The following is a 25631-nucleotide window of genomic DNA, read 5'->3' on the forward strand; positions in this document are numbered from 1 at the left end:
AAAGTAGAGAGTGGGTCATTCGATCATTTCGACCTGATTGCGTTGCGCAAACGCTTCAGCGTATTGCAGTAACGAAAAGCATTGACTGTTGCACCTGGCGGGAGGAAATCAATAAGAAAGAAAAAAAGAGACACGATCAGCATTTCTTCCTTATGATACTCAGCTTCAAACAAGATACAATGCGATGTTCAAAACTCCGGGTGTTTTGTTTTCATTTGATCAGCCCTTATATGTAGCTTATGGCCCTACATGCCAGAATGCGAGGTGTGGGTCCTGTATGTCAAGTGCGAACACAAAACGATCTTTTAGCTCACCTGAAGTCCACGGACAGGCATAACGTCACGTCTGAGGTATACTCTGATAGCTGAATACCACTGCAGTCTCTGCTAACAACCATAAGGGACCATATTGATGATGAGAACGTGGAAAGAGTAATCGTGTGAAGGAAATGCGACAACGTTGATCTGTTTCCAATAATGGACTGTTTAGTGTTCGTATGGAAGGCTAGCGTACCTATGATTCAAACATGAAAGCTTTCTCTGTGTGCTTTATTTTTTGTTTTTGTATCTGATGAAGTATTTCAGCGAAAGTGCTCTATCTTGTTTGTACCAGCATTGTCAGGGTTCCCTGAATTTCCCTGACTAAATCTTCTTTGACTAGCCAACATTAACATTTATGGTTATATATATATATATATATATATATATATATATATATATATACATAGTTTCTTAAAAATTCCCTGACATAGGGAAACTCTGTTATTATCAGAGTTAAAAATAAAATGTAAGAGGGGAAACAGTCTTCAAATATAATGTTTTCAATCCAAAGTGAAGGAATTTCGTTAAATCGGACGAGCCGTTTGGGCTGTACACTCTTTATGCGTCCAATGTTAAATGAAAATGTAACGTTGCCACTTACCTGCGGCTGAGGGACGGAACAGGAGGTGGAAAAATTTTGTAAAAGTATGGTGAATGGAGGCATGTTTGAAATGGAGGCTGGCTATCGACGCGTTAGCATAACAGACAGTAACTTCATCCACTTATGCTGTGGGTCCCTTACACTTCTTTTGTACTCCAGAAAATGCCAACAGGGAATTTGGCGAAGATATTAGAACTACGAGCTTGGCATGAAATGAAATCTGTAAGTTTTACGTCCCATGCTTATGCCGGCTAGGCTAAAGAAGACGGTAATGATGAGAAATGAATGAAATGGTGGAATGAAGAAAGTAGGAAAACCCCAAGAACCCCCCCACACGGTTTGTCCACCACAAAGTTTACTTGGTGCGGGCTGGGATCGAACCAAGGACCCCATGCACCAGAGGTGAACACTACAACTGAGACACCGCGGCCCCGAGCTTGGCATGAATAGTTTGTGGTACGCACTCTCACATGCTCAATACTATTTTTCCTCCTTGCATGGTACCATAGACACCACAGTTATGTAGACCGAACACCCTACTTCTAAGACTAATTCTATGATTCTTTTGATTAGTATAATAAATTATTAGTTTACTACACTAATGACCCAGTCCAAGCAAGTATCGCAAAATTGTTAAGATAGGAACTTTCGCCTGATGTCAAACTTAAGTCCTTTGCCTCTTAAAAATTAACGGAAATTACCTTGTAACACTTCTTACCCGATAATACGTAATTTACTTCTTATTTGAACTTCAGTTTTTCACGATATCAGCCATTCATTTGCACGTTTTACGCTTGCACACCATATGCCCTAATTGAACCACCATCCTTTTTCATTACTACATACTTTTCTACTTTGACCTTTCTTACAGGATAGTAAATGTAATGTTTGAAACAAAGGAAGAAAGAAAAATCTTTTTCGACCCATTTCACGTTTAAATACTACTTACTTCTTTTCTTAATAAGGTGTCTTCCACGTTCGGACTGCGTTGTTTGAATTTTATTGTGAATTTTGTATTTTATTTGGGTCCAATGGTAGTGTCTTGATAACGTGATTTTCCTCTGGAACTCTTCTATATCACCCTTCTCTAAAATTAAAAGATAAAAAATCAATAAAAAAGATTAAGTGATAAGGACGTAACCTACAATAAAACTTATAAGATTTTAATTTGTTTACTAACAAATAAATAAAATTAAAAAATAAATATTATAAAAAAAGGATATGCACACACATATATGCAATATACATACATACATAGTTACTAACAGTTTACTTCAAACTGACCAGAGAAAGTTCCGCGCATATCACGCTATGTTTAATAATAATTATACAAGGTAACGAAAAATTTCGTGATTTGCAGCGCATGGTACGTCTAGAAGTAGTCTCCATCAGCATCCAGCATCCTTTGCCAACGTTCCCGAAGCTGCTCCATGCCCTGGCGTTTAAACTCGTAGTCATGAACGCAAAGAAATTCGTGAGTGCGTCCTTCGGTCTATCAGATTGTGGAAGAATTTCCCACGGAGGTGGTTGTCCAGAGAATATAACAGGTGGTAATCTGATGATATCCATGCTACTATGGCCGGTGCGTATGTGGATCGCGCAGTGTCTCCAAGCCAAGCTGATGACTGGTATCCTTGCTATGTTTAGTCTTGCTTTGTAGTGGAGGTACAGCACACCCTTGTGATTAATCAACCCTGGCTCCTGCTGCAATCTACAGGGTCGTATCCGGAAGTAATAGGACTGATTTTTTCCCACGCGCGCGGAACAATGCAGGGGGGGATGCAAGGCCGGATGTTATAGAGGGGAGCCTTGGGAGCACGTGTGGACAGGCGGCAATCGCCTGCGTGTGTTAGTTGAGTGTGGACGACTGTGTTAGTGACCGCCTGTTGTGACGCCTCGTCGTCAGTTGCGATGGAGCGAAATTTGAAGCAGCGGTACGGCATCAAGTTTTGCGTCAAACTGGGAAAATCAGCGCCCGAAACCAAGGACATGCTTACGCAGGCCTACAAGGAGGATACCATGAGACGCACTATCACCCCGTAAAAAGAAGGCCAGAATGTCGAAATCGAAAGAGAAAGCGATATTGATTGCATTTTTTGGCCGTCGTGGCATTGTCCATAAGGAGTTTGTACCTCTTGGACAGAGTGTAAATGCAAGATTTTACGTGGAAGTGCTCACACGGCTGCGAAATCGGATCACACGCGTGCGACCAGACCTGGAGGGGAAATGGAAGCTCCACCATGTTAACGCGCCGTGCCACGGCGCGTGGGTTATGAGGCATTTCCTGACTAAATTCGGCGTTTCCACGTTGCCTCAGCCCCCCCCCCCCACGCCCTGAAGTGGCACCGCCGGACTTCTTCCTGTTTCCTCGTATCAAGAGGCAGCTCAAGGGGCATCGTTTCGACTCGGTGGAAGCGGTCCAAGCGGCGTCGACGAAGGTGCTGAACGGCATCCTGGAGGACGACTTCCAGAAGGCCTTCGCGACCTGGAAGGCTCGCTGCCAGAAGTGTGTGAATGCCCAAGGGACCTATTTTGAAGAGTATGAAGTCGATATACCAAAATGTTCTATATATATTTAAATCAGTCCTACTACTTCTGGATACGACCCTGTATGTTGCATCTGTTGTGCATACAGGTCCGCAGGAGCTCGTAATGCATTATTTGGCGACTAATCCGCCAGACACAGCAGACCTTTTGGGTGCAGCGGTGATTTTGAGCTGTGAAGCACACTATCACGTGATGACAACCAATGTCTTGTACGCTTGCAATGTAATAATGGACTTGCTTTTCTTCATTTGTGAGCACTCGATTAAACATAGGTGTGGTGCTTTCCCGAGACAGCAATAACAAACAGCCTGTCAGTTATTTCTAGTTGGCTGCCCACAATGTGTGGAACGCTCACACCTTCAATATGGAGTGCACATGAAGTCTGTTTCCTCGGGAACATGGAAGCATTCGCCAAGTTCACTACACGTTTGACTGCTGTCCTCCTCTATGGCTGCTTTCAGGGCCCTGCCATCCAACATCTGTAGTCGCCTACTGAAGGGTTCATCATAAAGGCTTAGATATCGTAACCTAAACTTTTGGAATCAATGCCTGGTGGTGCGTTCGTTCCGGCATTTTCCTCAAACGCATGACGAATTCGACGACGACTGCTGATAGCAAACAACCGCAACGAGCTGATTCGATATTGCAATTTCTCTTTCCCACTGAATGAGCTGTGTGTGCACGCAACGTATCTGTATTGGTGAAAATTAACAGCCACACTACCTTCATTTCCCCATTTTTTAAGTCGGTACGTCACTTGGTTTCCTCTCTGTGAGTGCTCCATCAAATGGAACATCAAAAACGGAAAGACTTTTATTCTTGATATTACAATTCTCCTTCCTGGTGGTAAACTCATGGGAGACGAGCGATATGTGGTCAGTACACTGATCTCCCAACCATCAAAGTTTTCAACGTCAAACTCACGTAGCTTTTGAATTACTTCCCGATATTGAGTGAATACATAAAATCTGTACTGGTTTTAAGTTACTTTCATTAACGAAGCTTTGAAAGAGTGAACCTAGAGTTTTAACGTACCACCTGAACATGAATACCTTCGTGCCTGCCTCTTACCGGAAATCGAACCCAGGCCTCCCGCGCATGCTAATCATATAGCCACGAAGGAAGTCTGAACCCAGAAAAATACACATCCTTAAAAAGTGTGCTTGCGTGAGAACAATTCCAAATTTCAGGTAATTGTGGTAGTGAAGAAAAATCTTTTGTGTACACAAGTCACTAATACGTTTTAATTATTCATATATCAGAAACAACTGAAGATACAAATAAACTGTTAGCAGTGATAGAAAGATGAAACAGTTTTGTTTCCTGTATCAACGTATCTGTTTATACTGTATATTACCTGTATATATGATGCTTTCGTCACACGGAGAAGGTCAAGAAGTTCTTCCCAAGTATGGTTCAGCATGTCGACATCCATTGTGGTTATCGAATTAGTTATTTTGGCTTTCAGTTCATCAATATTCACCACTTTTTGTCTTATAAATAATGTCTTTCACGTATTCCTAGTAGAAAAAAAAAATACAATGGGGCTATGTTGGATGACGTAGGAATCTACAACAGAACTGGACCACTGCGACCTATCCATCTTCCCGGAAACGTTTCTTCAAAGTACAACGAACAATGATACCCCAATAAGGTGATGCTTTGTCTTGTTGGAGGATAATGTTTGGCTGAAGCTCTTCAATTTGTGAGATATAAAATTTTCCAACCGCGAAAAAGAAAGGTCAAATGATGCGATAGTGCATAACATTACACCCAGGGCCGGATTTACGAGGGTGCAAAGGTGCAGGTGCACTCCCACCCCCTCGTTGTAAATATACAATGCCTAAAGTGAGAAGCTAGCAGTGAGTTTTGCAAAATCAATAGTTTCAGTCAATTTTCTGAACGTTGAACGAAGAGGATTCATCGAGAGCAGACACTTAGCATTTCCAGGGCAATTCCTCATTCACACCAGATACCTGAAGGCATTTAAAAACCTCAAATTTAATTCAAATGTACTGGCACTTATTTGGTGCAACCCCCTCAGAAAATCCTGGATCCGGACCTGACTACACCATACACTGATTTTCGGAGTCTCCACTTCACGATAGAAACACTGGTTCTCAGATTCCCCAATGCGTACATTACTTGTTCATTGTACCTGAAATATGGAAACAAGCTTCGCCAGAGAATATTATGCACTTAAGAAATGCCAAGTTTTCTTCTATTTTCCGTATCTTGTCAGTTGCAAACTCTGTCCTTTTAAGCTTTTAACATGGACAGTTTTAGTTTTTTCCGTAGAGACTTGTGAACTGTCGAAAGTGGCATATTCAATTGCCTTGTCCCCATTCGCACGGATTTCCTACGGCTGTGTATGAATGCTTGTGGGACGTATTCTGCATATTCATCGCTTGTGCTTGGAGGCCTTAAAAGAACGCTTCTGGATTTTTTTTTTAAATATATATATAAATAATCCTCCAGCCAAAGATTTTGTTTCTAGAAGGAGAATATTTCTGGTAACGTATTCCAAAGTTTCTCTACGCTTATGGGATCGATTTTATTTCCAGCGAGGAGTCGTAACTTTCTTCAATTAGGGTAAATTTTTCCTGAGGTGGGTTTACGGATTCATTTGTGCTTTGGAAAGAAAGAAACTGTTTGTGTTTACCTGTCTATTACAGGTATCAAGTTTATTCGTATTTTCATTACATTAGCTTCTAATTTATTAATGTATACTACCACTCACGATCAGCCATTTTAATCTACCTCAAAAACACAACTTCGTGTATATATATATATATAATACTCAACTCACTATGGTTTCAGTACATCGTAAAAGTTTCTAAACACGAACTCGAGACTGATAAGCCCAGTATAATTCCAAATTCAACTACTTCAGCTTGACCTAATCCTGTAAACCGACAATAACAATTTCTTTCAAAACGTCTTGAACATCAAATTTCTGCTTCTCACTACGCCATCACCTTCCATCGACTTAGATGACTATTTCCTAATATAGGTCTATGGTCAACAGTTTCTCCTTACATTCATGTTCCGATATCTATTTAGAAATGGACACTCCCAAACTAACAAACATCAAACGTGGCAAACACGAAATTTCACCCTCACCTAATGAATGCATCCTATCGCACACCCTGGCCATTCGGAAAATCTTTATTTGTCCACCACACTGTTCATCAATAACTACCGTACCTAAAGATCCTACTGCCTGCATTTTCCAGCCAAATACATCTTGAGCTCTTTCGTGGATATACAGCTACCATACGAGGAGATTAAGTTCAATTTCGAATAGGAGCTAATGAGCTTCAGATCCCACGTCTTATACTACCTCGGTGCTGAAAAAAGATGTTAAACTACACACTAAGCAATCAACACAAACAGTATAGAGGGATACCTACACCAACCTAATAATTTAATCCACATACATTTGAATCATGAGAAAACACTATCACTACTAATATGGAACAATTTATTAAAGAGTATTGACGAGAAAAAAAAAAAGCCTACGATGTTTCAGTCAGCATATTCCACCATCAATCGAATAGTTATCCAGCATTTTTTTAAAATGGTTTCTTTTCCTAATTAAGTGATCTTTAACGATTTTATTTTTGTTGTATCTTACTCTCTTCCATGCATCTTTCTCCTGAAGAAAGAATGAAACAATAGCACAACAAGCTGAAATATCAACATCAATTTTAGTGCAACATACATGCTTCATTTTTAAAATTAAAACAAAGAGATCTGCACCTGATACAATCAAAACCAAGAAAATTTTGCCACAGATGTTTTGCGAAAGGAAAAAAAGCTCAAGCGATTTTCGCTTTTGTTACAACAACAGAAAACTGTATAACTGCAAGAGCCAATACTTAAAGAGTATGATGAGTTAATTTTTAGGATGTGCATTCAAATAAATATATTTGACCAGTTAAGAATGCAGCATTGCAAAGACGAACTTAAAATGAAGTAATATTTTCGAAATTTATATGAAATTGTACAGTAAATTTATTTGATTAAATTCAATAGAGCATACACTTATATGTCTGCGTATCAGGAAATTATTGAATTAGCTATATTGGGCTGTTACTTGTTATCACTGTATATATACCGAAAATGCAGATATAATCAGTGACCACCGATTACTATTTGGTACCAAAATGTTCACCATCCTCTTAGGTATTAATCAATACCAATATTATCTCTCTATGACTTACCGATATCGTGACTTTTTTGTGTAACATGCAAAAACTGATAATAGTACCTATATTCTTTAGTACTTTTATCTTTACCTTATCTCTACTTTCAAAGGCTGTTCCCTGGAGCGATAAAAACCTGGTGTCTTTTCAAATTATCTTGAACATTCATTGTATATAGTCTATTTTGTTCGGTAAGTAACCAACAGCAAATCAGGGTTTGCCCAAGTGCGCCCAGCCCGAAAAAACCCGGACCCACCTGAAAAAAACCACCTTAAAACCCACCTGGGTTTTTGAGCTTTTTGTTAATATATTATTGATACAACCAAGCTGATCACATTGAAAGTGATTTTTATCAGATTTTGGACTTTCCTTGGGCGAATTGAATGCTTTCCCGTTAAGGTATACAACATTCAACATAAGACCTTTATAAAGTTCTGAATGCACAGAATAAATGAAAAAACCTTACCTTAGCTTGAGATAATTAAGTAACAAATTAATGTATGGATTATGCTTATAGCCTATTTGAAGGAAAAAATGCAATTTTATATTTTAGAAAATACTTTCCGTGAATAGTGTGCTCGCCAACTCGGGGACGCCGAGGGACGTTGTCCCTCATACGTTTGACGCATTTAAAGCGATAGAAGCGATAGATGCCGGTACTACCAGTAAACATAGTGCATTAGTAAAACTATTAGCATTATTTCTTACCTTTGATGGTAACACAAGTATTGTTCAGTAAAATTTAGTTTTCCAACAACAACAGTTTAGTGCAGTTATTTGTAGGTACTCTTCAAATAAGCATTCTGTAGAATTAACACCAACAAAAGCGTAAAAATTCGTCAAATTTTAAAACCTCGATGCTCAGAGTTCCGAACTACGTACCGCTTACTATTTCAAGTGCTGAATTAGAATTTTCGTACTAGTGGGAGTTTCGATGTACAGTAAAGGGAGCTGCATTTTCGAGGGAGGAGGAAAAAAAAAACACGTCCCGAAAGAAGTTCTCGGGAAATTCCCCCAATTGAACGCACAAAGCATCGGAACTGAATACTTCAACAATAAAACTATTTATTTTATGCTGGAAGATATTTAATTTCATTTAAGATATTCTGAAACATCCTAACTATATATAAAACTACATGAGCTGACATAAAATATTGAGCACTTCTTGTAGGGCTACAATGATTAAATTTGGCATGATGGTAGCTTTTCGGGACAAACCCACAGGAAAATTGCCAAAAGTGAATATTTTTAATTTTGAGGGGATCTAAAGATTGGATGAAGAATTTCACCATGTTATTTAAATGGGCTTTTTTAAACTTATAACCTCATGTTTTAGGTACTTAGAATTGGAATAAAATCTCGACACTCGGTATGCTTGTATGTTTTCGTAAGCGTCATCTAACTGAAACATCAGAAATAAAAAATCCCAACCGTAGAGTAGTTTTATGGGGAATTGAAAAATTTTTCCCATGTTATTTATATGGGACGTCTTCTACACCTCAAAATGTTTAGGCACTTCCGGCATGATTAGAATAATGAAATTTGGCATGATTATAGCATTCCAGGACTAACCGACAGGAAACTAGCCAAAAGTGAATATTTTAAAATATTTTTAGGGGTCTAAAGGGTGATGAAGAAATTCCCTTGTTATTTAAATGGGCGTTTTCTTGAGATACAAAATCTTATCCTTTAAATAGTTGAAATAGGAAAAGAAATGATAAAATTGTGGGTTCAAAAGATGCGAGGCCGTAGGCCGAGCAAAGACAGTGTGGGGGCGATCCCCCCGGTTGGGCACATTCAGGAAGTATGAAGAGCAAGTTCACGAAATTCACTGTTGATGCAAAGGGCGATAGATAAGAAATGTGAGGCCGTAGGCCGAGCAAACTCGGGGATCTCGGGCAGAGCCCCCAGCTAGCTAAAAGCTAGTTTATTTTATAAAATATGAACTATATCTTTCTTAATGGTCTTAAATTAATTTTCTGGAAAGATCCCTCTTGCAACAAGTGCTCCGGAAATTCCCGTAATTGAACGCACAAGGTATCGAAAGTGAACTTCAACAATAAAAGCCATTTATTTTACGCTGTTAAATTAATATATTTGGTGTTCATATTTGGCAAACGTCACAATCTGCATTTGTTTGTTCGTCTGCTTGTACCACACAAACTGCAGGGAATCACTTCCTGTCTTTTAAGTGTAAATTTTCAGAGTACAAGCACGAGACACACCAAATTTCCTGTATAGATTTTGGCGGCATACCTACGTAAAATTTCAAAATGGTGACAATTTATTTTTTCAAAATAGCGGGTATGCACGCTACAAAGAGCAATTTTCGGTCTTTTAAGTCGAAATTTTTAAAGTAGAAGCACGAGATACTCTAAATTAGCTGTATATATTTTGGCGATGATCCAACGTAAAATTTCAAAAGGGCGACCATTTTTTCAAAACAGCAGTGAATAAAAAATTGTTGCAAGTTGTGACAATGATAATCTTGAAATATAAATCACATTTTAACACTTTTACCCCAAAGACATTGAAATATTTTGATAAAACCCAATTAAACCCGAAAAAACCCATATGGGACCAGGTGGGTTGGGCTTTTTCAGAAAAACCCGGGTTTTTTCAAACCCTGCAGCAAATACTCACAAATCCACTAATCTTAAAATTACGTATCTAAGTACACATGATATACATCCTTAGCAATCCTTTAAAAATGTCACACTGATTGTAAACAGTTGTACTGATGGATTCTGTCTCTTTTAAGTTACCTAATATTGTTTTACCCCTTTTTTGAGCTTTTCGGTCTGTTGTAACAATCTCCTTCAACTCTTTAAAGTATTCTGCTTCTATCTGGACTTTCATTTGTGTTTCGTGTTCCTTATCTCATTTCTGCTTCAAACTTTCCATTTGTTTCAACGATGCATTTCTCACAGCCAATCGATATCTTACATAAGCCTTCAATGGATAGCATGTCACAATGTACGGAAAATCAAAGAATGTTAAGAGCGGTTTTCCACTAAACATTCTTTGTTAACAGAACATCCTCTTTCTACAGCACTATTTCCATGGAATATTGTAAGTATACGTTTAGAAAATTCTACAAGTTTTTCATAATAATAGAAAATTTTTATAAGAAATACGTCTAACCTGCCTTTCTTCCAACTAAGTGACTTACATACTTCTTGAATATGTAGTTTTTCACACGGTGATATATAACTTTTCTTAATTTTTCTGCTTCGTCGTAGGCTACATGGCTCTTCGAGATCAGTTCTTGTAACGTATTAGTAATACGAGATTCTATCGAAGAACTATTTGTCATCACATATGGAGAAAGGTATGATGATTCTCTCACTATAACCATGCGCGATGATTTTTGATTAACTAATGGTATAAACAAAGAAACGAGAAAATTTCTGCAATCTTCTCTGAAAAAAAAAAAAAAAAAAAAAAAAATCCAAGGTCTCGTATTCTTTTGCATGCTGCTGTTACATCAAAGCCAATATCCAGAAGATTATTTGCCTTTGTCACATCTACAGCTCTCAGTTACTTGGCTGTATTAACAAAAGACATTACACTCTTTTACAAGAAGCAATTACAAATACTGCGGACCACAGAATACAGTTCGCCAAATATAAATGCTTAAAAAAAGCGATTGAAAATCTGTCAGATAGTGTTCTAGTTCTAATGCTACTGATTACAGGAATAAAAGTTTCACTTGTAGCAACTTGTCGCTAACTTCTGTAGAATATGGAAATTTTGTGTGCCGGGAGGTTTTGAAGACACTTGATTGACACATTTCTTCAAGAAATGCAACATCTCGATCGCTCTTCCAATTACCTGTGAATTTTGATCCACCTAATGGAACACATTTTTAACGGGAATACAGAAGAACCTTGATACGCACAAAATCTGCACGCCTAGAGGGAAAGAATCTCTGAAGAAATAGCTATTCACTTCTATCAGTTAACTTTTCGCATCAGTTGAATAAACTGGTTAGATGCCAACTGAAGGACAATCTCAAGAGCGAATATGGATGCGAATTAGACCGAAGTTTCATGCAAGTGATAAAAGTGTGCTTTGCTTGTGATTTGGTAGCGTTTAAAGCGGACCATAGACATTTTTGGTGGTAAGTTTTGACGTTTTATAGAACAAAAGTTTCCAGTCTCTACTTATATTTGTACAGATTAAAATAAAGTGACCCAAAAGCTAAATTTCGTGACTTTTTCTTGACTTTTATGACCATCTTCTGATTTTGTGACATTCGTGACCGATAGATGCCCTGAGATATTTTTGATGCTCTATCGAATGGAGGGCTCAAAATTCAAAAATTCGCAAATAATAGACACTTACAGACATAGAGAATTCAGTAACGAACTTCGTAAGTTCGTTGAAAAGACAAAGACATCTGTCCTTAACAACTTCGTGTTAATTTAAACACAACTTGCTTTTCATTTATTCGAGCTATTGGATTCTCGAAAGTGGAAAATCCATTCAAAATGTCATAGGCTTAGCAGCATAGTAGAATATTATTCACTGAGAAAGAGGACGGAATATCTTGAAACCGTTTAAGTTAAAATTAACAGAAGATAAGTAAGTTTAATAGATAAGTTTAATTTTTGTTTTTTCAATATTTCTTTCTTGTAATTCCTTGCTTTTCCTCCTATAATCTTTATGCGTTCATAACAGAAAAATGAGTTTGTATATTCAAAAACTATAAAACCATACCTGGTGGTATTTGTTTGGCAATGAAACTTGAGAAGTACTGGAAAACCTTTACAGCATCATCCGTATTCCATATTCGACGACTTCTTAAATCTGTAATAGACATTATATGCAACTATAATTTTGGGACAAGTATATTAACTACTAAATAGTTTATAACATCAATAATCATATTTCAAGTTTTAATTTAAAAAAAGAAAAGTTTTAACATGAAGCCACAATGCTAGCGAAAGGTATTGCTTTGTGAATAACGAATTTCTTGGTGATTAAATGTTTAATAGTCTTGCCTTTGATGTGGAAAATTGGGATTTGATAAACAACGCAAGCAAGTGCACATAGTGTGGATCACGGTTTGCCCAAGTAGGAATAAGTAATTTTTCATGTTGAATCCATCTGAAAATCTACCTAGCTTGTAGAATGAGGTAGAATGAGAAAACATGTCAGAGATCGAACCCGGATAGTACAGCACGGTACCACGGATCTTGCTTAGTCTAAAAGTTAATTAACTTATCTAATTTTTAAGTAACCGATCTCTTATTTATATGTCAACTGGTTGTCATGATACAGACTTTTAAATGTTTTCATATATAATTCTCAAAATCTTAGTACGTGCGTTGTCTCAGACAACTGCTAGTAAATTTTGATTAAAGCTTTTGTTCATTTCCCTTGTATGTAAAATTAAAAAAAAAGTAATCTATCACAGTATAGTAAACAAAATAACTTACTAACAGTACTTTCGCGTTCTTTGCTTGAAGATGCATATGTAACTGTGTATTTTCAAACAATCACTTTCACATATGTATAACAATACGAAGTGTGAATAAAGAAAGAATATTTTACTTCTTTCGAAAAACAATTGTAAAACAAACATTTCTTTATCCCATATAGACAATGTGATTTTTTTCTTCCCGTGTGAGTTTTGGGTCAACATTTCCCCCTTTCTCTTAACATATGAACTCTCAGTTGTTGAACAAACGCACAAGCATCCAATGATACTACAAATTATTGCACCCAAAATGAACTTGACTGCTTCAAGACACGGAGAGCTGATACAATTAGGCAGGAACAAGACTTCTTACTCGTATAACTTCTTGAATGCTTTCTTAGCAAATAAAACTGACATATATATTCTAGAAAAAACTTTATGTCTATATATATTTAATGAAAATATTAAAAAGAACATTCCACAGATGAGTCAGAGGACGAAAACCAAAAATTTAATTTTGAACACTAGAATAAGAGACCTGAGAATTAATTTGTTTGTGTGATTCATCTGCGGTGAAGCAAGAAAATTCTCAGGAAGGCTGTTCTAAATTTATGACGAAACTAATCACGTAAAGAATGATCCTTTACACAATATATAGAAAAAATACAGAAGAAAATTTCATAAAATAGTGAGAAAAAAAGGCAACCTGTCATAATAAATTTAAAACTCAGGCTAATACAGTGACAGAACACAAACTATCACAGACGATGGTTAAAGCAGGATGAAGTAGAAGAGCTTTCAACAGTTCTAATGGTATAGATTAAAATACAATTTAGTTTATATTTCCAGTATGAATAATGGACATTCTAAATTTTATTGGAATCATTTTTTTCTGTATGCTTTCTGCTCTTCATTTTTAGTTTCTTTTATGGACGTCAATGCTTTGCTCGAATCGATTACTTTCAACTTGATTGACTGACTACGAAGTATCACTGGAACATGATTGTTAAGGGTACAAATAATGCCTTCAACTTGCCGCAACAGGCATGAAAGGGATCTGACAGCTTATCGAATTCAGCCCAAGCTCACGTGATAACAGTCATTCTATATTTACTGTACTTCTTATAGCATCATCGCTTTTTATCCCTCAATTTTCTGTTTTTAGGAAAAGAGAAAATATATAGATTGAAAGGCCAGAGCATACATTTACACGTACTCAGTTAATACAATATTTTAATCTATGTCTAATAATCATTTACATATGGGTAGCACATTGTGAAAACTTGTACTAGAAGTCTCCATATGTATTAGTCTATAATATTATGGCCGGTGTTAATTTAAACCTCATTCATCCTTAATGTTAACAAGTCAGCGAAAGTTTGGCGATAAATTATTTTTTGAATTAATCTGTGACAGGATACACAAGACAAAATGGTAACTTTTGACCTTCTTTAACACACACATACGTACGTACCTCCTCTATAGATATTATGCATTAACAAATACAACAAAATTTTTAAGATTTGAATACCTCTTTCCCGACTCTGTTCGTTTGATGATTGAGCATTCTTTCGGGCACTACTCCTCGTAGTTCTTTTGATTTCATCAATACCCAACATTTGTCCTATTTCATTGTTGGCATTAGATGATTCTCCTTTAGGGAACCATTTTGTTCCTACATGTTCTACTGGTTTGATGGTTTCAGGGGACTCATTTGGACTGAGGTTAGTTTCCAGTCCAATCTGCGATTTCGATGTAGTACCTGTTATAAAGTAGTAAAGATAATGAAACTAAATCATACGTTTAGACAAGAGAAAATAAATACATAAGTTACAAATTGCATACAGAAACTTACGTAATGCCACTTAATTGAAAATTATTTTTATTTCTTTAAACTTCAAACAACATACTCTTAATCATCGATATACAAACATGCCAAACTCAGAGTCTTCGAACTGTGCTTCAGCTACACCTACGTTCCGTTCAACACTTTGGTATCTGCGGAATATCTGCCAGGGGGAGATCTGAGTGGATAAAATTGCATGAAAAATTATTCGAGACTAAAGCGAAAGATGCCACCCAAAATTTTGCAGTTCTCTTCTGGGTTGATCACTGAACATTTCCTTCGAATTGTTATTTAAAGCAGTACTTCAAAGAAACAAGCAGCATTCACATTTACATCTCGCCTCTGCATACGGAATAGCCACGTCTTAAGGACCCAAAAACACTGTACCCATTACCTTCCCTGCGGAAGGAGTAAGCTTGAATTTCTTGGTTAGAGATGGAAAAGGGTTTCCTACTGTATTGAATTACATTTTGCTTCGAATTGTAATGATGAACCGATAATTCACTCCCTGTAAGAATCTTGGCAACCAAGTTCTTTCTCAGCATGGTGACAAAGATGCTGTAGGACAGATCCATTAATTTGTGCGTGTGTTTGCTGCACTTATCTTTTCAGAATATATACCGCAGATGGAATGTAGTCCACCGTTACGCGCTCGATTTTTGTCCTCTTGCCACACTGTTTCCTCATAATTTCAACAGGCCAACCAGGTCGGTTCTCAATAACTTTTGAGCGTCTGAGAGAAATTAGTGGCTCAATAGTGCAACAAATGTGTCTCACTACAAACAGATCGTAATCATCGAATATCTTTCCCTCCAATAAACCCTAACAAAGAACGAAGCCCCTTTAATGCAATTCTCAAGCAAGGTCACCAGTTCCAAACTAGTCTGTCGTTTTTGCTAATCTAGTGGTTAACGCGCGTGCCTTCGATGAACGAGATTCTATTTTCAACAGAGCATCGACCGGACTACAGTGGATAAGATCCCATTTTAATCTTTCAATCTTTGTGTGTTCTAACCAGCATGAGTTTATCGTGTTATTTTTCACTTTTATAACGCAATATTTCAGCTGAGAACGTCTAGTGCCTTAGACGGACACCCAATGGGCTGTTAATAGGGTGAATTTATTATTTACACGTCTTTTCACACTTTCAGATGAATATATATATATATATATATATATATATATATATATATATATATATATATATATATATATTCCCAATATTAAAAGTAAACCAGGTTTGAAAGGGTTGGACGTAAATACAAATCGATCAACCAAATTAACTGCCCAAAGCGTTGGTTTAATCGATTCCTTACGAAGTATGATCACATTGCTATACGGTATCACCTCTCGCAGCTAGAATTGACACTATCCCATCAGTTTGTAATTTATACACTGACTTAGTCGTATTGGCCAATATATCACATACAAATATTTCAGGAGCAAAACGACACATGTTACGTTGAAGTTTCGGTACAGACGCTACACAAGACAAGACTTACTGCTTGAAGTTTGATCCAACTCTAATGGGAAATTTAACCCAGCATCTCACGCACAGAGAACACGCGAGTTAGTCATTCGGTCACGAAGCGGCAAGAAATTTTACACACGTGTTCCTAGCATAAAATCAAGAAAATCTATTTTTCCTCTTGCAGAAAGACGCTTAATTATGAAATATAGAAATAACACGTCTCTCAGCGAGTGCAAAATCTGAGAGGAATGTGTGGATTTTTTTTCTCATTACCTTTAAGCTTAAAGCTAACTAAGAGGTAACATTTTTCGTGCGCTAACAATAACTTTTTGAAGATCAAGTACTTTTCTCTCGTAACACACTGTAAAATTTTACACACCCACACACACACAGACACACCCACACATATTACCTATATATGTATACAATGTACACAAAAACGATACATAAGCTTGTTAGAGCAGATTTCAAAGTAGTAAAGGAACTACTGTACGTTTGCAACTTCATTTATTTATTTTTATTTTTAAGAAATATGATTGTGCATTGAAATATGACTGTACAATATTTTGAACGAGGGGTAAAAAACACAATTCAGTGCAAATTATTGCAACAGTAGAAACATTTCAAAACAATATAGCAGATTTCAAACTAAAAGAAGCTTTACAGTTGAAGAAACTTTAGGGGTACCACTAACATTAACAACTTTCTTATGAAACAAGTATTAAATCTGCAAACAATGCGCTAGTGCCGGAGTTTCATTAATAGCCGGCAATAAAGCAATCATGTTGTACGAATGGACGCAGTATGGATCATATTAAGAATTTTACTTGTTTTAATTCCTTTGATACTGACTTGTTCTTTGAACGTAATAAACTGGCATTGCCACTCCAAGAAGGGCACAAATGGTGCATTCTCCTCAGTAACACCTGATCAAGTCACTGATTTCCATCGCGTTACTTCCTTGACCCAACAATACAATACTTTTCAATTTCGGTGCATTTTGAAATTGCCTCAGAACTGTAGCACATATATAAGCTTTAACATTGCTTTCCAAAAATAAAGAATAAAGGTAAATTTAAGAACGTGTCTGTAGTTAGGAAGTTATGATTATCTTTGTACAAAGTAGACGAAGAAACAGGAAGAGAGATAACAGGTCTTCAGACAAACAATTTTCTCTACAAATCGAAACGCTTACAAGAATAATCATTAAAGATCATTCCACACTGAATCATCCACACCCCACATCAAATTTTCATTAAAATTTATATACAACTATAGAGAAAATTTACGAACCAGCGATTTTCCTCTTATTGCCTCTGGTTGATTTTAACAATTTTTGTAAGAGTATTATGCTCGCAGCTTTTTATGAACGACGCGCTGATATACGGGAACGACAATTATCTTATTTCAATTATTAAGCAGTACAAGGCTATGATTGTATTAAATTTAACCTTGGAACTGAAAAATTGATGGATATCGGAAATGTGGTATAGTTTCGGAGTCTCTAATGAAATGCTGTAACAGGCATGCAATACGTGTTGTTGAATGTAGTGTATGTCTCGTACATTTACTGTAAAGTAATCGTAGATAAAAGTTTAGGAAGGGAGGGTGACGTCGGATGATACAGGTGGCCAATCCACTATGCCCTGGCGCCCAATCCAATGACCAGGGAATTACATATTCAGCCACTCACGCACGATAGTGCGGTGAGATCCCATTCTGTTGGAATTAACAAGAGAAGGTAAAAAACTTTTAATTTAACATCTGTTTCCTATAGTATTTCCAAATACCGCTCAGGATTGGGGATGGTACGGTGGGCCAATAAGACCAGTGTTACTGATTCTACTCAGACCATAACTTGAAGCTACTTCTTGGAAGGTGTCTATCCTTAGAGCCAATCCAATACTTATGATTTTGACGGCTAACCGTACCACTGAAAAATGTCCTTATCACAGAACGCCCTTTGGAAATGACAGATTCGTTTCATATTGAATCAAAGCCATACGTCTACCTGGGTTATTCTCTGGAAGTTTCTTCTGCAATTGAATTTTAAGTGTGTTCCACTTATTTGCATACAGAATCTGTATAACTGACGTATGACTGACCCCTGATTGAGCTGACAGAAAGCGAGTACTGTTACTCTCAGTAAAGGTAGACAAGACGACTGCTGATGATCGCTTATCTGCAGTATTATCACCAGGTTTGTCCACAACACATAATGAAGGTGGTGAGCTATCAGGGGAGGCAAGAAATCAGAAGTGGCCGTCAGCCTTCCAAATAGATCAATGACACGGACCATCGGGCCCGGAAGTGTGCGTGGTACCTCACCACGATACATTTGATGGTTGTGAGTTAAGACTATTGTTGCCATACCTTCCGGTGGAGTGCAATTGGTGCTTCATGGAAATATCTGCCTGGTGGAGATGAACTACATCACCCATTGGTACCAATAATGTACGGTGTACTTCTTTTGTAGAACGAGATAAGAAGAGCCTTTGCTGTCTCTATCGAGGGAAGGAAGCCTTCGAAAAACCTTCCAATGGGCGAGTAAGACGTTCCTTTGGGTATGGGAGGTGGAAGTTGGGCGTCTGTGTCGTACCTCTTGGCGCTGCAAAACGACAAATAGGTACGCAGGGCAAGGATTCAAGCCCCTCGGAGCATTTCGGGTTTAATTGTAAAATCGATCACTCGACTTTGCAGGGTAGCATGTCAATTGTTAAAAATTTCTCGGTTCTTCCTTACAACCTTCCTTATTACTTTCGCGACTTCAATGTGAATAGTTTGACCTCTCCTGGGCTCTGAAGCCATATCGGTTGACTAACACGAAAACTTAATTCCTAAAACCACAACAACAAAATAATAATAATAATACTAATAACCAATCACGTTGAAACTCTTCAAAAAGATACACGTGACAATTCTTTACCTCTGACACAGCTGCTGCATAAAACGGGGCGGAGGGGGGAGGGGATATTTTAAAGAGGGTTGCAAGTGACATGCAGGAAAAAAAATACTTTTTCCTGGCTTCTGCTTTCTTCCCTACTTCAAAACAATATTATATTGTTTTACTTGGTGAGTCGTTTTCATTCGATCCTCAGAAAATCGACTTAAACTATTGCTTTTGCAAAACTCCGCTCTCTTTTAAATCCCAAACGAAAACACGATGGGAGAAAGTTTCGGAAAGTGTTGCTATATTCACTACTAGCTTATCACTTTAGATAGTGTATATTGTTTGGTAGTAAGATGTATATCTAATACAAAAATGAGGATATACCTTGATTAGGTGCACATTCTAGCTAATGTATTTACTGAAATATAAAAATTAATGCAAAAATTTTAACACTTCCTCTAACCTCATTCTTAGTTAAAGGATAACATGCAGTAAGACATCACCAATTCTTCTTTTAAGTTTCTTCTCCTGTCAGTAACAATCATATTATACTTGGAAAAGAATCTCTCGACATCAACACTCGAGACTGGCAATCATATTGAACGTAACGAGCTGACAGCAAAAGACCTGTGGTTAACTTTTAAACTGTTTAACAATGATACAATGCCAACTTCCTTATCCTCACTGCTGAGAACTTCAATAACTTTATTTTTAAATTCACGATAAAAAACCAATAGATCATGAACATTTTCACCACAAATCACAGTCAAGGATTTAAACAACAGTTCAGTTTTGTCGATGTCTACATCTTTATGAAGTGAAGTGAAGTGAAACAGTGAATTTATGAAGTGAAACAGTTTCTGGATCAAATAACGAGCAGAGCTTTTTCGTAGATGCAACTTTTTTTAGAAAAATAAACACACTGCTGAACAAGACTGCACTTATTTAATATAAAAACACATTTACACGTGACGTTTCGATCTTCTAGCCAAGATCCTCATAAGACGTACACGTAGACAGAGTGTACGTCTGATGAGGAACTTGGCTAGAAGATCGAAACGTCACGTGTAAATGTGTTTTTATATTAAATAAGTGCAGTCTTGTTCAGCAGTGTGTTTATTTTTCTGATTTTATTCGCAAGACGTTGACTATGAGTGTGTGTTAACTTTTTTTAAGTTAAATAATATTGGAAATGCGCTTTTTAGTTATTATTAGCAATAATTAACAAGATCTCCACTTTTTTATTTTCATTCACATTTATTGGAAGTAATGCCGAATTTCGCAAAAATTAGCGATAACACTAGTTAACAAAGGTTTTGTTACATAAAAGGAAATACCTGTTCTTAAAGGAACTTTTTGCGCTGAATTCGAATATGCACTCGGTTTTTCTCCGTCACGTACGATTTTCCCTAACAGAGGGATTTTCGGGAAAATCCCTAAAAAATTTCCCTTTTTGTTTATTTTACACCCCAAGATCTTGTCCCCTTGCATATACTAACATAGAAATTATACCTAAGTATACTTTGATTCATATTTAACAAACCCTACAAGTTTCGTAATAATCGCTTTATTCTTTCTAGAGAAATAAATATGTTTGTATGTATACTGTGTGTACTGTTTATTGCACCTTATAGTAATGCTTTCAGATCTCTTAAGTTGAGGTAAAACCTTTTGCTTTATTACCACAAACACATATATAAAATATAATACAATATAATTTACAAGTGTGACAATTTACAATAAACAATAATACAAATGTACCAAAAGGTCATGAAAAGACAATCAAAACTATCACAATATATGAAACTTCCACTGGGTTACAAAAACATACACTACTTCCTTCTTTTGTAAGAAATGTTGCATTCTCTAACAAGACCCCAACAATAGTCCCCCATCATTGAAGGATCCCATCGTCCCTGGTACCTTTTCTCCATTGCCATTACATCTTGGTGGAATCTTTCCCCCTGTTCGTCGCTGAGAGCACCTAGGTTAGCAGGAAAGAAACTGAGGTGGGAGTGCAAAAAGTGGATTTTTAAAGACATCCTACAACCCAACTCTTTGTATTTCTGTATCATGTCCTGTACGATTTCTGTGTAACTCTCAGCTTTGTTATTGCCCAGAAAATTGCGCACAACACACTTAAATGCTGTCCAGGCAGCTAGCTCAGCACTGTTTAACTTGCTGTCAAAGCTATCATCAAGCATTAATTTCCTAATTTGGGGACCAATAAACACTCCCGCTGAAATCTTAGCATCACTCAGGTTAGGGAACTTATCTCGCAAATACTTGAAACCTTCACCAGATATGTCCATGGCTTTGACAAAGTTTTTCATAAGTCCTAACTTGATATGAAGTGGCGGTAGTAATATCTTATTAGGATCTACCAAAGGAGCGTATTTGACGTTGCATTCTCCAGGTACGTAATTCACTCTAGGTTCCCATTCCTTCACTTCATAATGTTTGTCATCAGCTCGGCTATCCCATAAAAATAGAAAACATTGGTACTTCGTGTAACCGCACTGCAGTCCTAATAAAATACCAACTATCTTGAGATCACAACATCCGTACATACGCACACATTATCTTGCATTGAGAAATAGCTTGAAAATTGAACATGCCTTTTCCTGTACACTAATATGTTCGTTTCTGCATCCAATAAGTTCCACTGCTGGAGCCTTGATCCCAGAAGTTCTGCCTCTTGTTTTGTCAGGTGCAAATCACGGACTAGGTCATTAAGTTCACATTGCCGGATGAAATGTGGCTCGCGAACACAGTCAGGGATGAACGTTGGATCCTTGGATGTACATGTTGATGTCGATGGTTCATCAAGGTCATGATCATCATCAGAGTCTTTTGGCCATATCTCTTCCCAGTTGGTAGGGGGCTCGGGAAGTGGAAGTTCATCCCCGTGCGGAATAGGTCTAATTGCGGATTTAACGTTGGGATAACTTATTGTGTATTTGCTTTTTTAAGAATGTCCCTTAACTACTGTGAGACAAAAATAACAATCATCCAGATGGTTGGTGGGTTCTCTCCACACCATTGGTACAGCAAATTTCATGAACCTCCGTTTCCCTTTGGCCCATGCAAGTAAAGTGACGTAGCACGACGCACAAATTATGTTTGGTGCCCAAGTTTTGTCCTCATCTGCCACACGACATCCGAAATATATATAATATGCTAGTTTCACCGATGGCGTAATGGATCTACACTGTCCTTTAACTACAAACTGGCCACACACATAACAAAAACTATTTGGTGAGTTAACACACGAACGCCGTCCTCTTGACGCCATTGTACTGATCACAAACTGAACTTCTGGTCTTAGTTGGGTATAATGCCGTTAAGATCAAACATGAAAGCACTCTTAGCAGCAAAGACAACTTTGAAAGTGAAGTAGTGTTAAACCACACGTCAATATAAAAATGTACAAAACTCCCTCACCAGGTGTCAAGAACACAAGAAAGAAAGAAATGCGCGGGGGAGGGGGGAAACGATACCGAAGTGGAAAATTCAGACTGCATTAGTTCATTGTTGTCAACACTGAGTCTGTATTCCATTCTTTCTTTCTTTTGCATTCTGTTACATTTGATGATACATATTGATAACCATTTCATGAACAAAACGAAAAAACGGAGAATTGTATATATATGTATTAAGATATACATATACCGTACGTTTAAAAAAAATATACGTTGGAAGTACATTCTATTTTTATACACGTTTCTAATTTACAGAGAGCAATACAAGTGTGTTGTTGACTATTGTAAATATTCATTTTTATGTCTGTGTGTGTAGTAATAAAGCAAATCGTTTTTACCCCAACTCAGGAGATCTGAAAGCATTACTATCAGGTGCAATAAACAGTGCACACAGTATACATACAAATATATTTATTTCTCTAGAAAGAACAAAGCGATTTTTACGAAACTTTTAGGGTTTATTAAATATAAATCAAGGTATACTTAGGTATAATTTCTATGTTACTATATGTAAGGGGACAGGAGCTAGGGGAATAAAATATCTGAAAAAGGAAAATTTTGAGGGAATTTCCCGAAAATCCCTCTGTTACGGGAAAACTGTACGTGATGGAGAGAAACCGAGTGCATATTCGAATTCAGCGCAAAAAGTTCCTTTAAGATCAGGTGATTTTTCTCATGTAACAAACAAAAAGGTTTCCTGAAACATATACGCATTTTTCTTAACGTTTCATCTCCCTCTCTCTCTCTGTATGTGTATCTATCTATCTATCTATCTATCTATATCTATATCTATATATCTATATCTATATATATATATATATATATATATATATATATATATATATATATATAGATAGATACACACACACACACACACAGAGAGAGAGAGAGAGAGAGAGAGAGAGAGAGAGAGAGAGAGAGGGAGAGAGAGGGAGAGAGAGATGAAACGTTAAGAAAAATGCGTATATGTTTCAGGAAACCCTTTTGTTTCAGAGCCAAAAATCACGTTTATATTATCGCTAATTTTTGCGAAGTTCAGCAATATTCTGATTAAGAAGAAACGATCGGATGGAAAATCTAAAACCACAAATAACAATATAAAATAAATAGGCAGTGCACTATCCTAGGGTATACTAGTTGGTGGACAAAAAAGAGCAGTGAAAACGAGTTTTCCAGAAACTGATTTTGTTTATCGCTAATACGTATGTATTTTATGTATATAGTAAAAGAGTGACCTATAACACATTGGAAAAGCCATGCCATCATAAGTATCTAAAAAAAATACGTAATATCAAATCACTATTGTTGAGGGGCAAAAACAATGTGAAAAAGGATTTAAGTCATTGTGTGTGTCTGAGGATGAGTGTCCGAGTGTTACTCGGACACAGAAGAATAACTGACTGAGGACCATTACTAGTGATTAATTTGAAATAATGCAAGGTACTGCATACGCTTGGTAAGCAATTACTGTATAACAAACTAGCCAAATATATTTGAAGTACTAGAGCTCTTACCTTGTTCTTGTTCTTCAAAGATTACACAGCTGTTATCTGCTGATTCCAATTGGTTGGACACAGTTTCCTCCAACCCCTCGTTGAATTCAATTGGCTCTGCCTTTATTACCATGTTTACAGTTTCTGTTTGGTCCATAGGATTAGTGGTAAGGTCGAAATCAGAGGTCGAACTGCTCGTTTCGACAGGTTCTAATAGCTTAGTCCTGACCCTTCTGGGCTCCGACGTCTGTGAACCTGAAGGCCCATGAGCTAGTGACTCTACACTGGGTTCATTAACTGTGTCTACTGGAACATACGATGTGGACTGAGAGGACCCAACAGGTATCTGTTGTGAACTGGATGAAGACTGTGCGGTGTCAGTTCGTGACTGTCTCGACGAGTCCTGGTGCTAAATAAAAAAGAACAAACCTTAGAAGGAGTTAAGAGTTTCGAACATTGTCGAACTTGAATTTTATTTTCTCAATAAATAATAAAAGGAAGACCTTTGAAATCTCTACAGAGAAACAGCTTCCACTTCACAGTACAATCACATTATTATTATTATTATTGTTATTATTTTATTTTTTTTCAGTTTCTTCAGGTCTCGATCTCTGTAGTTTAGGATGTTAAAAGAATTATGTTTCTTAGATTTTCCCTGACCATATTTCTTTTTTCCTTATCTTTAAAACTTTGTAGTCATATGCATCACAGCTGGCTTCCGAAGAAAAAATCATAGGAAAAGAAGACTGCTAACATTGAGAAACGTGTCGTTGGACGTTTATCCTCTATTTATTAAGACTCTGGTATGAAGCGTGGCGCTTTATGGATCAGAGACGTGGACAATGAGAAAAACTGAAATATCCAAGCTGGAAATGTGGTGTTGGCGCAGAATGCTGCGCATGTCATGAACCGAAAGGAAAATGAATGAAGAGGAGGAAGCTAATGAAGGACGACAGATCCTGAAGATAATAGGAAAAAGAAGAAACAGCATGCTTAGCAATCTTATTGAGCACTCTGATTAGATCACCGTGCTGATAGTGGGAAAAGCAGAAGGAAAACCATGAAGAGGAAGACCAAGGATAGAATACCTAGATGCAGTTACGAAGAAAAAACCTTATTGAAATATACAACAGCTCTCCCAAGGGAGAGAAAAGTTTTAAAATTTCCATGTTGCCCACCAACCTATGGTTGAGGACAGAAGTTTGGTTCGAAATATACAGGGCGGAGGACAACTTATTGAGTGGTAAGCATATTAAAATTTTTAATAGTTGAAAAAGTTCCAGCGCAGATTTGAAAAATGAAATGAAATCTTTGAGTTTTACGTCCCACGGTTATAACGGTTAGGCTA

The 25631-nt window shown here is 37.1% G+C and overlaps 1 protein-coding gene across 5 annotated transcripts in view; it reads right to left on the reverse strand.

The window, feature by feature from the left end:
• The window catches only part of LOC145686673 (uncharacterized), a 66217-nt gene that overhangs the window by 21993 nt on the left and 18593 nt on the right, over positions 1-25631 (reverse strand). For all 5 annotated transcript variants that reach the window (XM_081760191.1, XM_081760190.1, XM_081760186.1 and 2 more), the window contains exons 4-7: positions 24305-24692; positions 14633-14863; positions 12399-12488; positions 1871-2008 (exon numbers count right to left, since the gene is read on the reverse strand). In XM_081760191.1, the coding sequence (XP_081616317.1) occupies positions 1871-2008; positions 12399-12488; positions 14633-14863; positions 24305-24692 (847 nt within the window). The remainder of the gene's footprint in view (positions 1-1870; positions 2009-12398; positions 12489-14632; positions 14864-24304; positions 24693-25631) is intronic.

The sequence above is a fragment of the Thermobia domestica genome, chromosome 5, assembly GCF_964235325.1.
Source record: "Thermobia domestica chromosome 5, izTheDome1.hap1.1, whole genome shotgun sequence".
NCBI classification, from domain to species: domain Eukaryota; kingdom Metazoa; phylum Arthropoda; class Insecta; order Zygentoma; family Lepismatidae; genus Thermobia; species Thermobia domestica.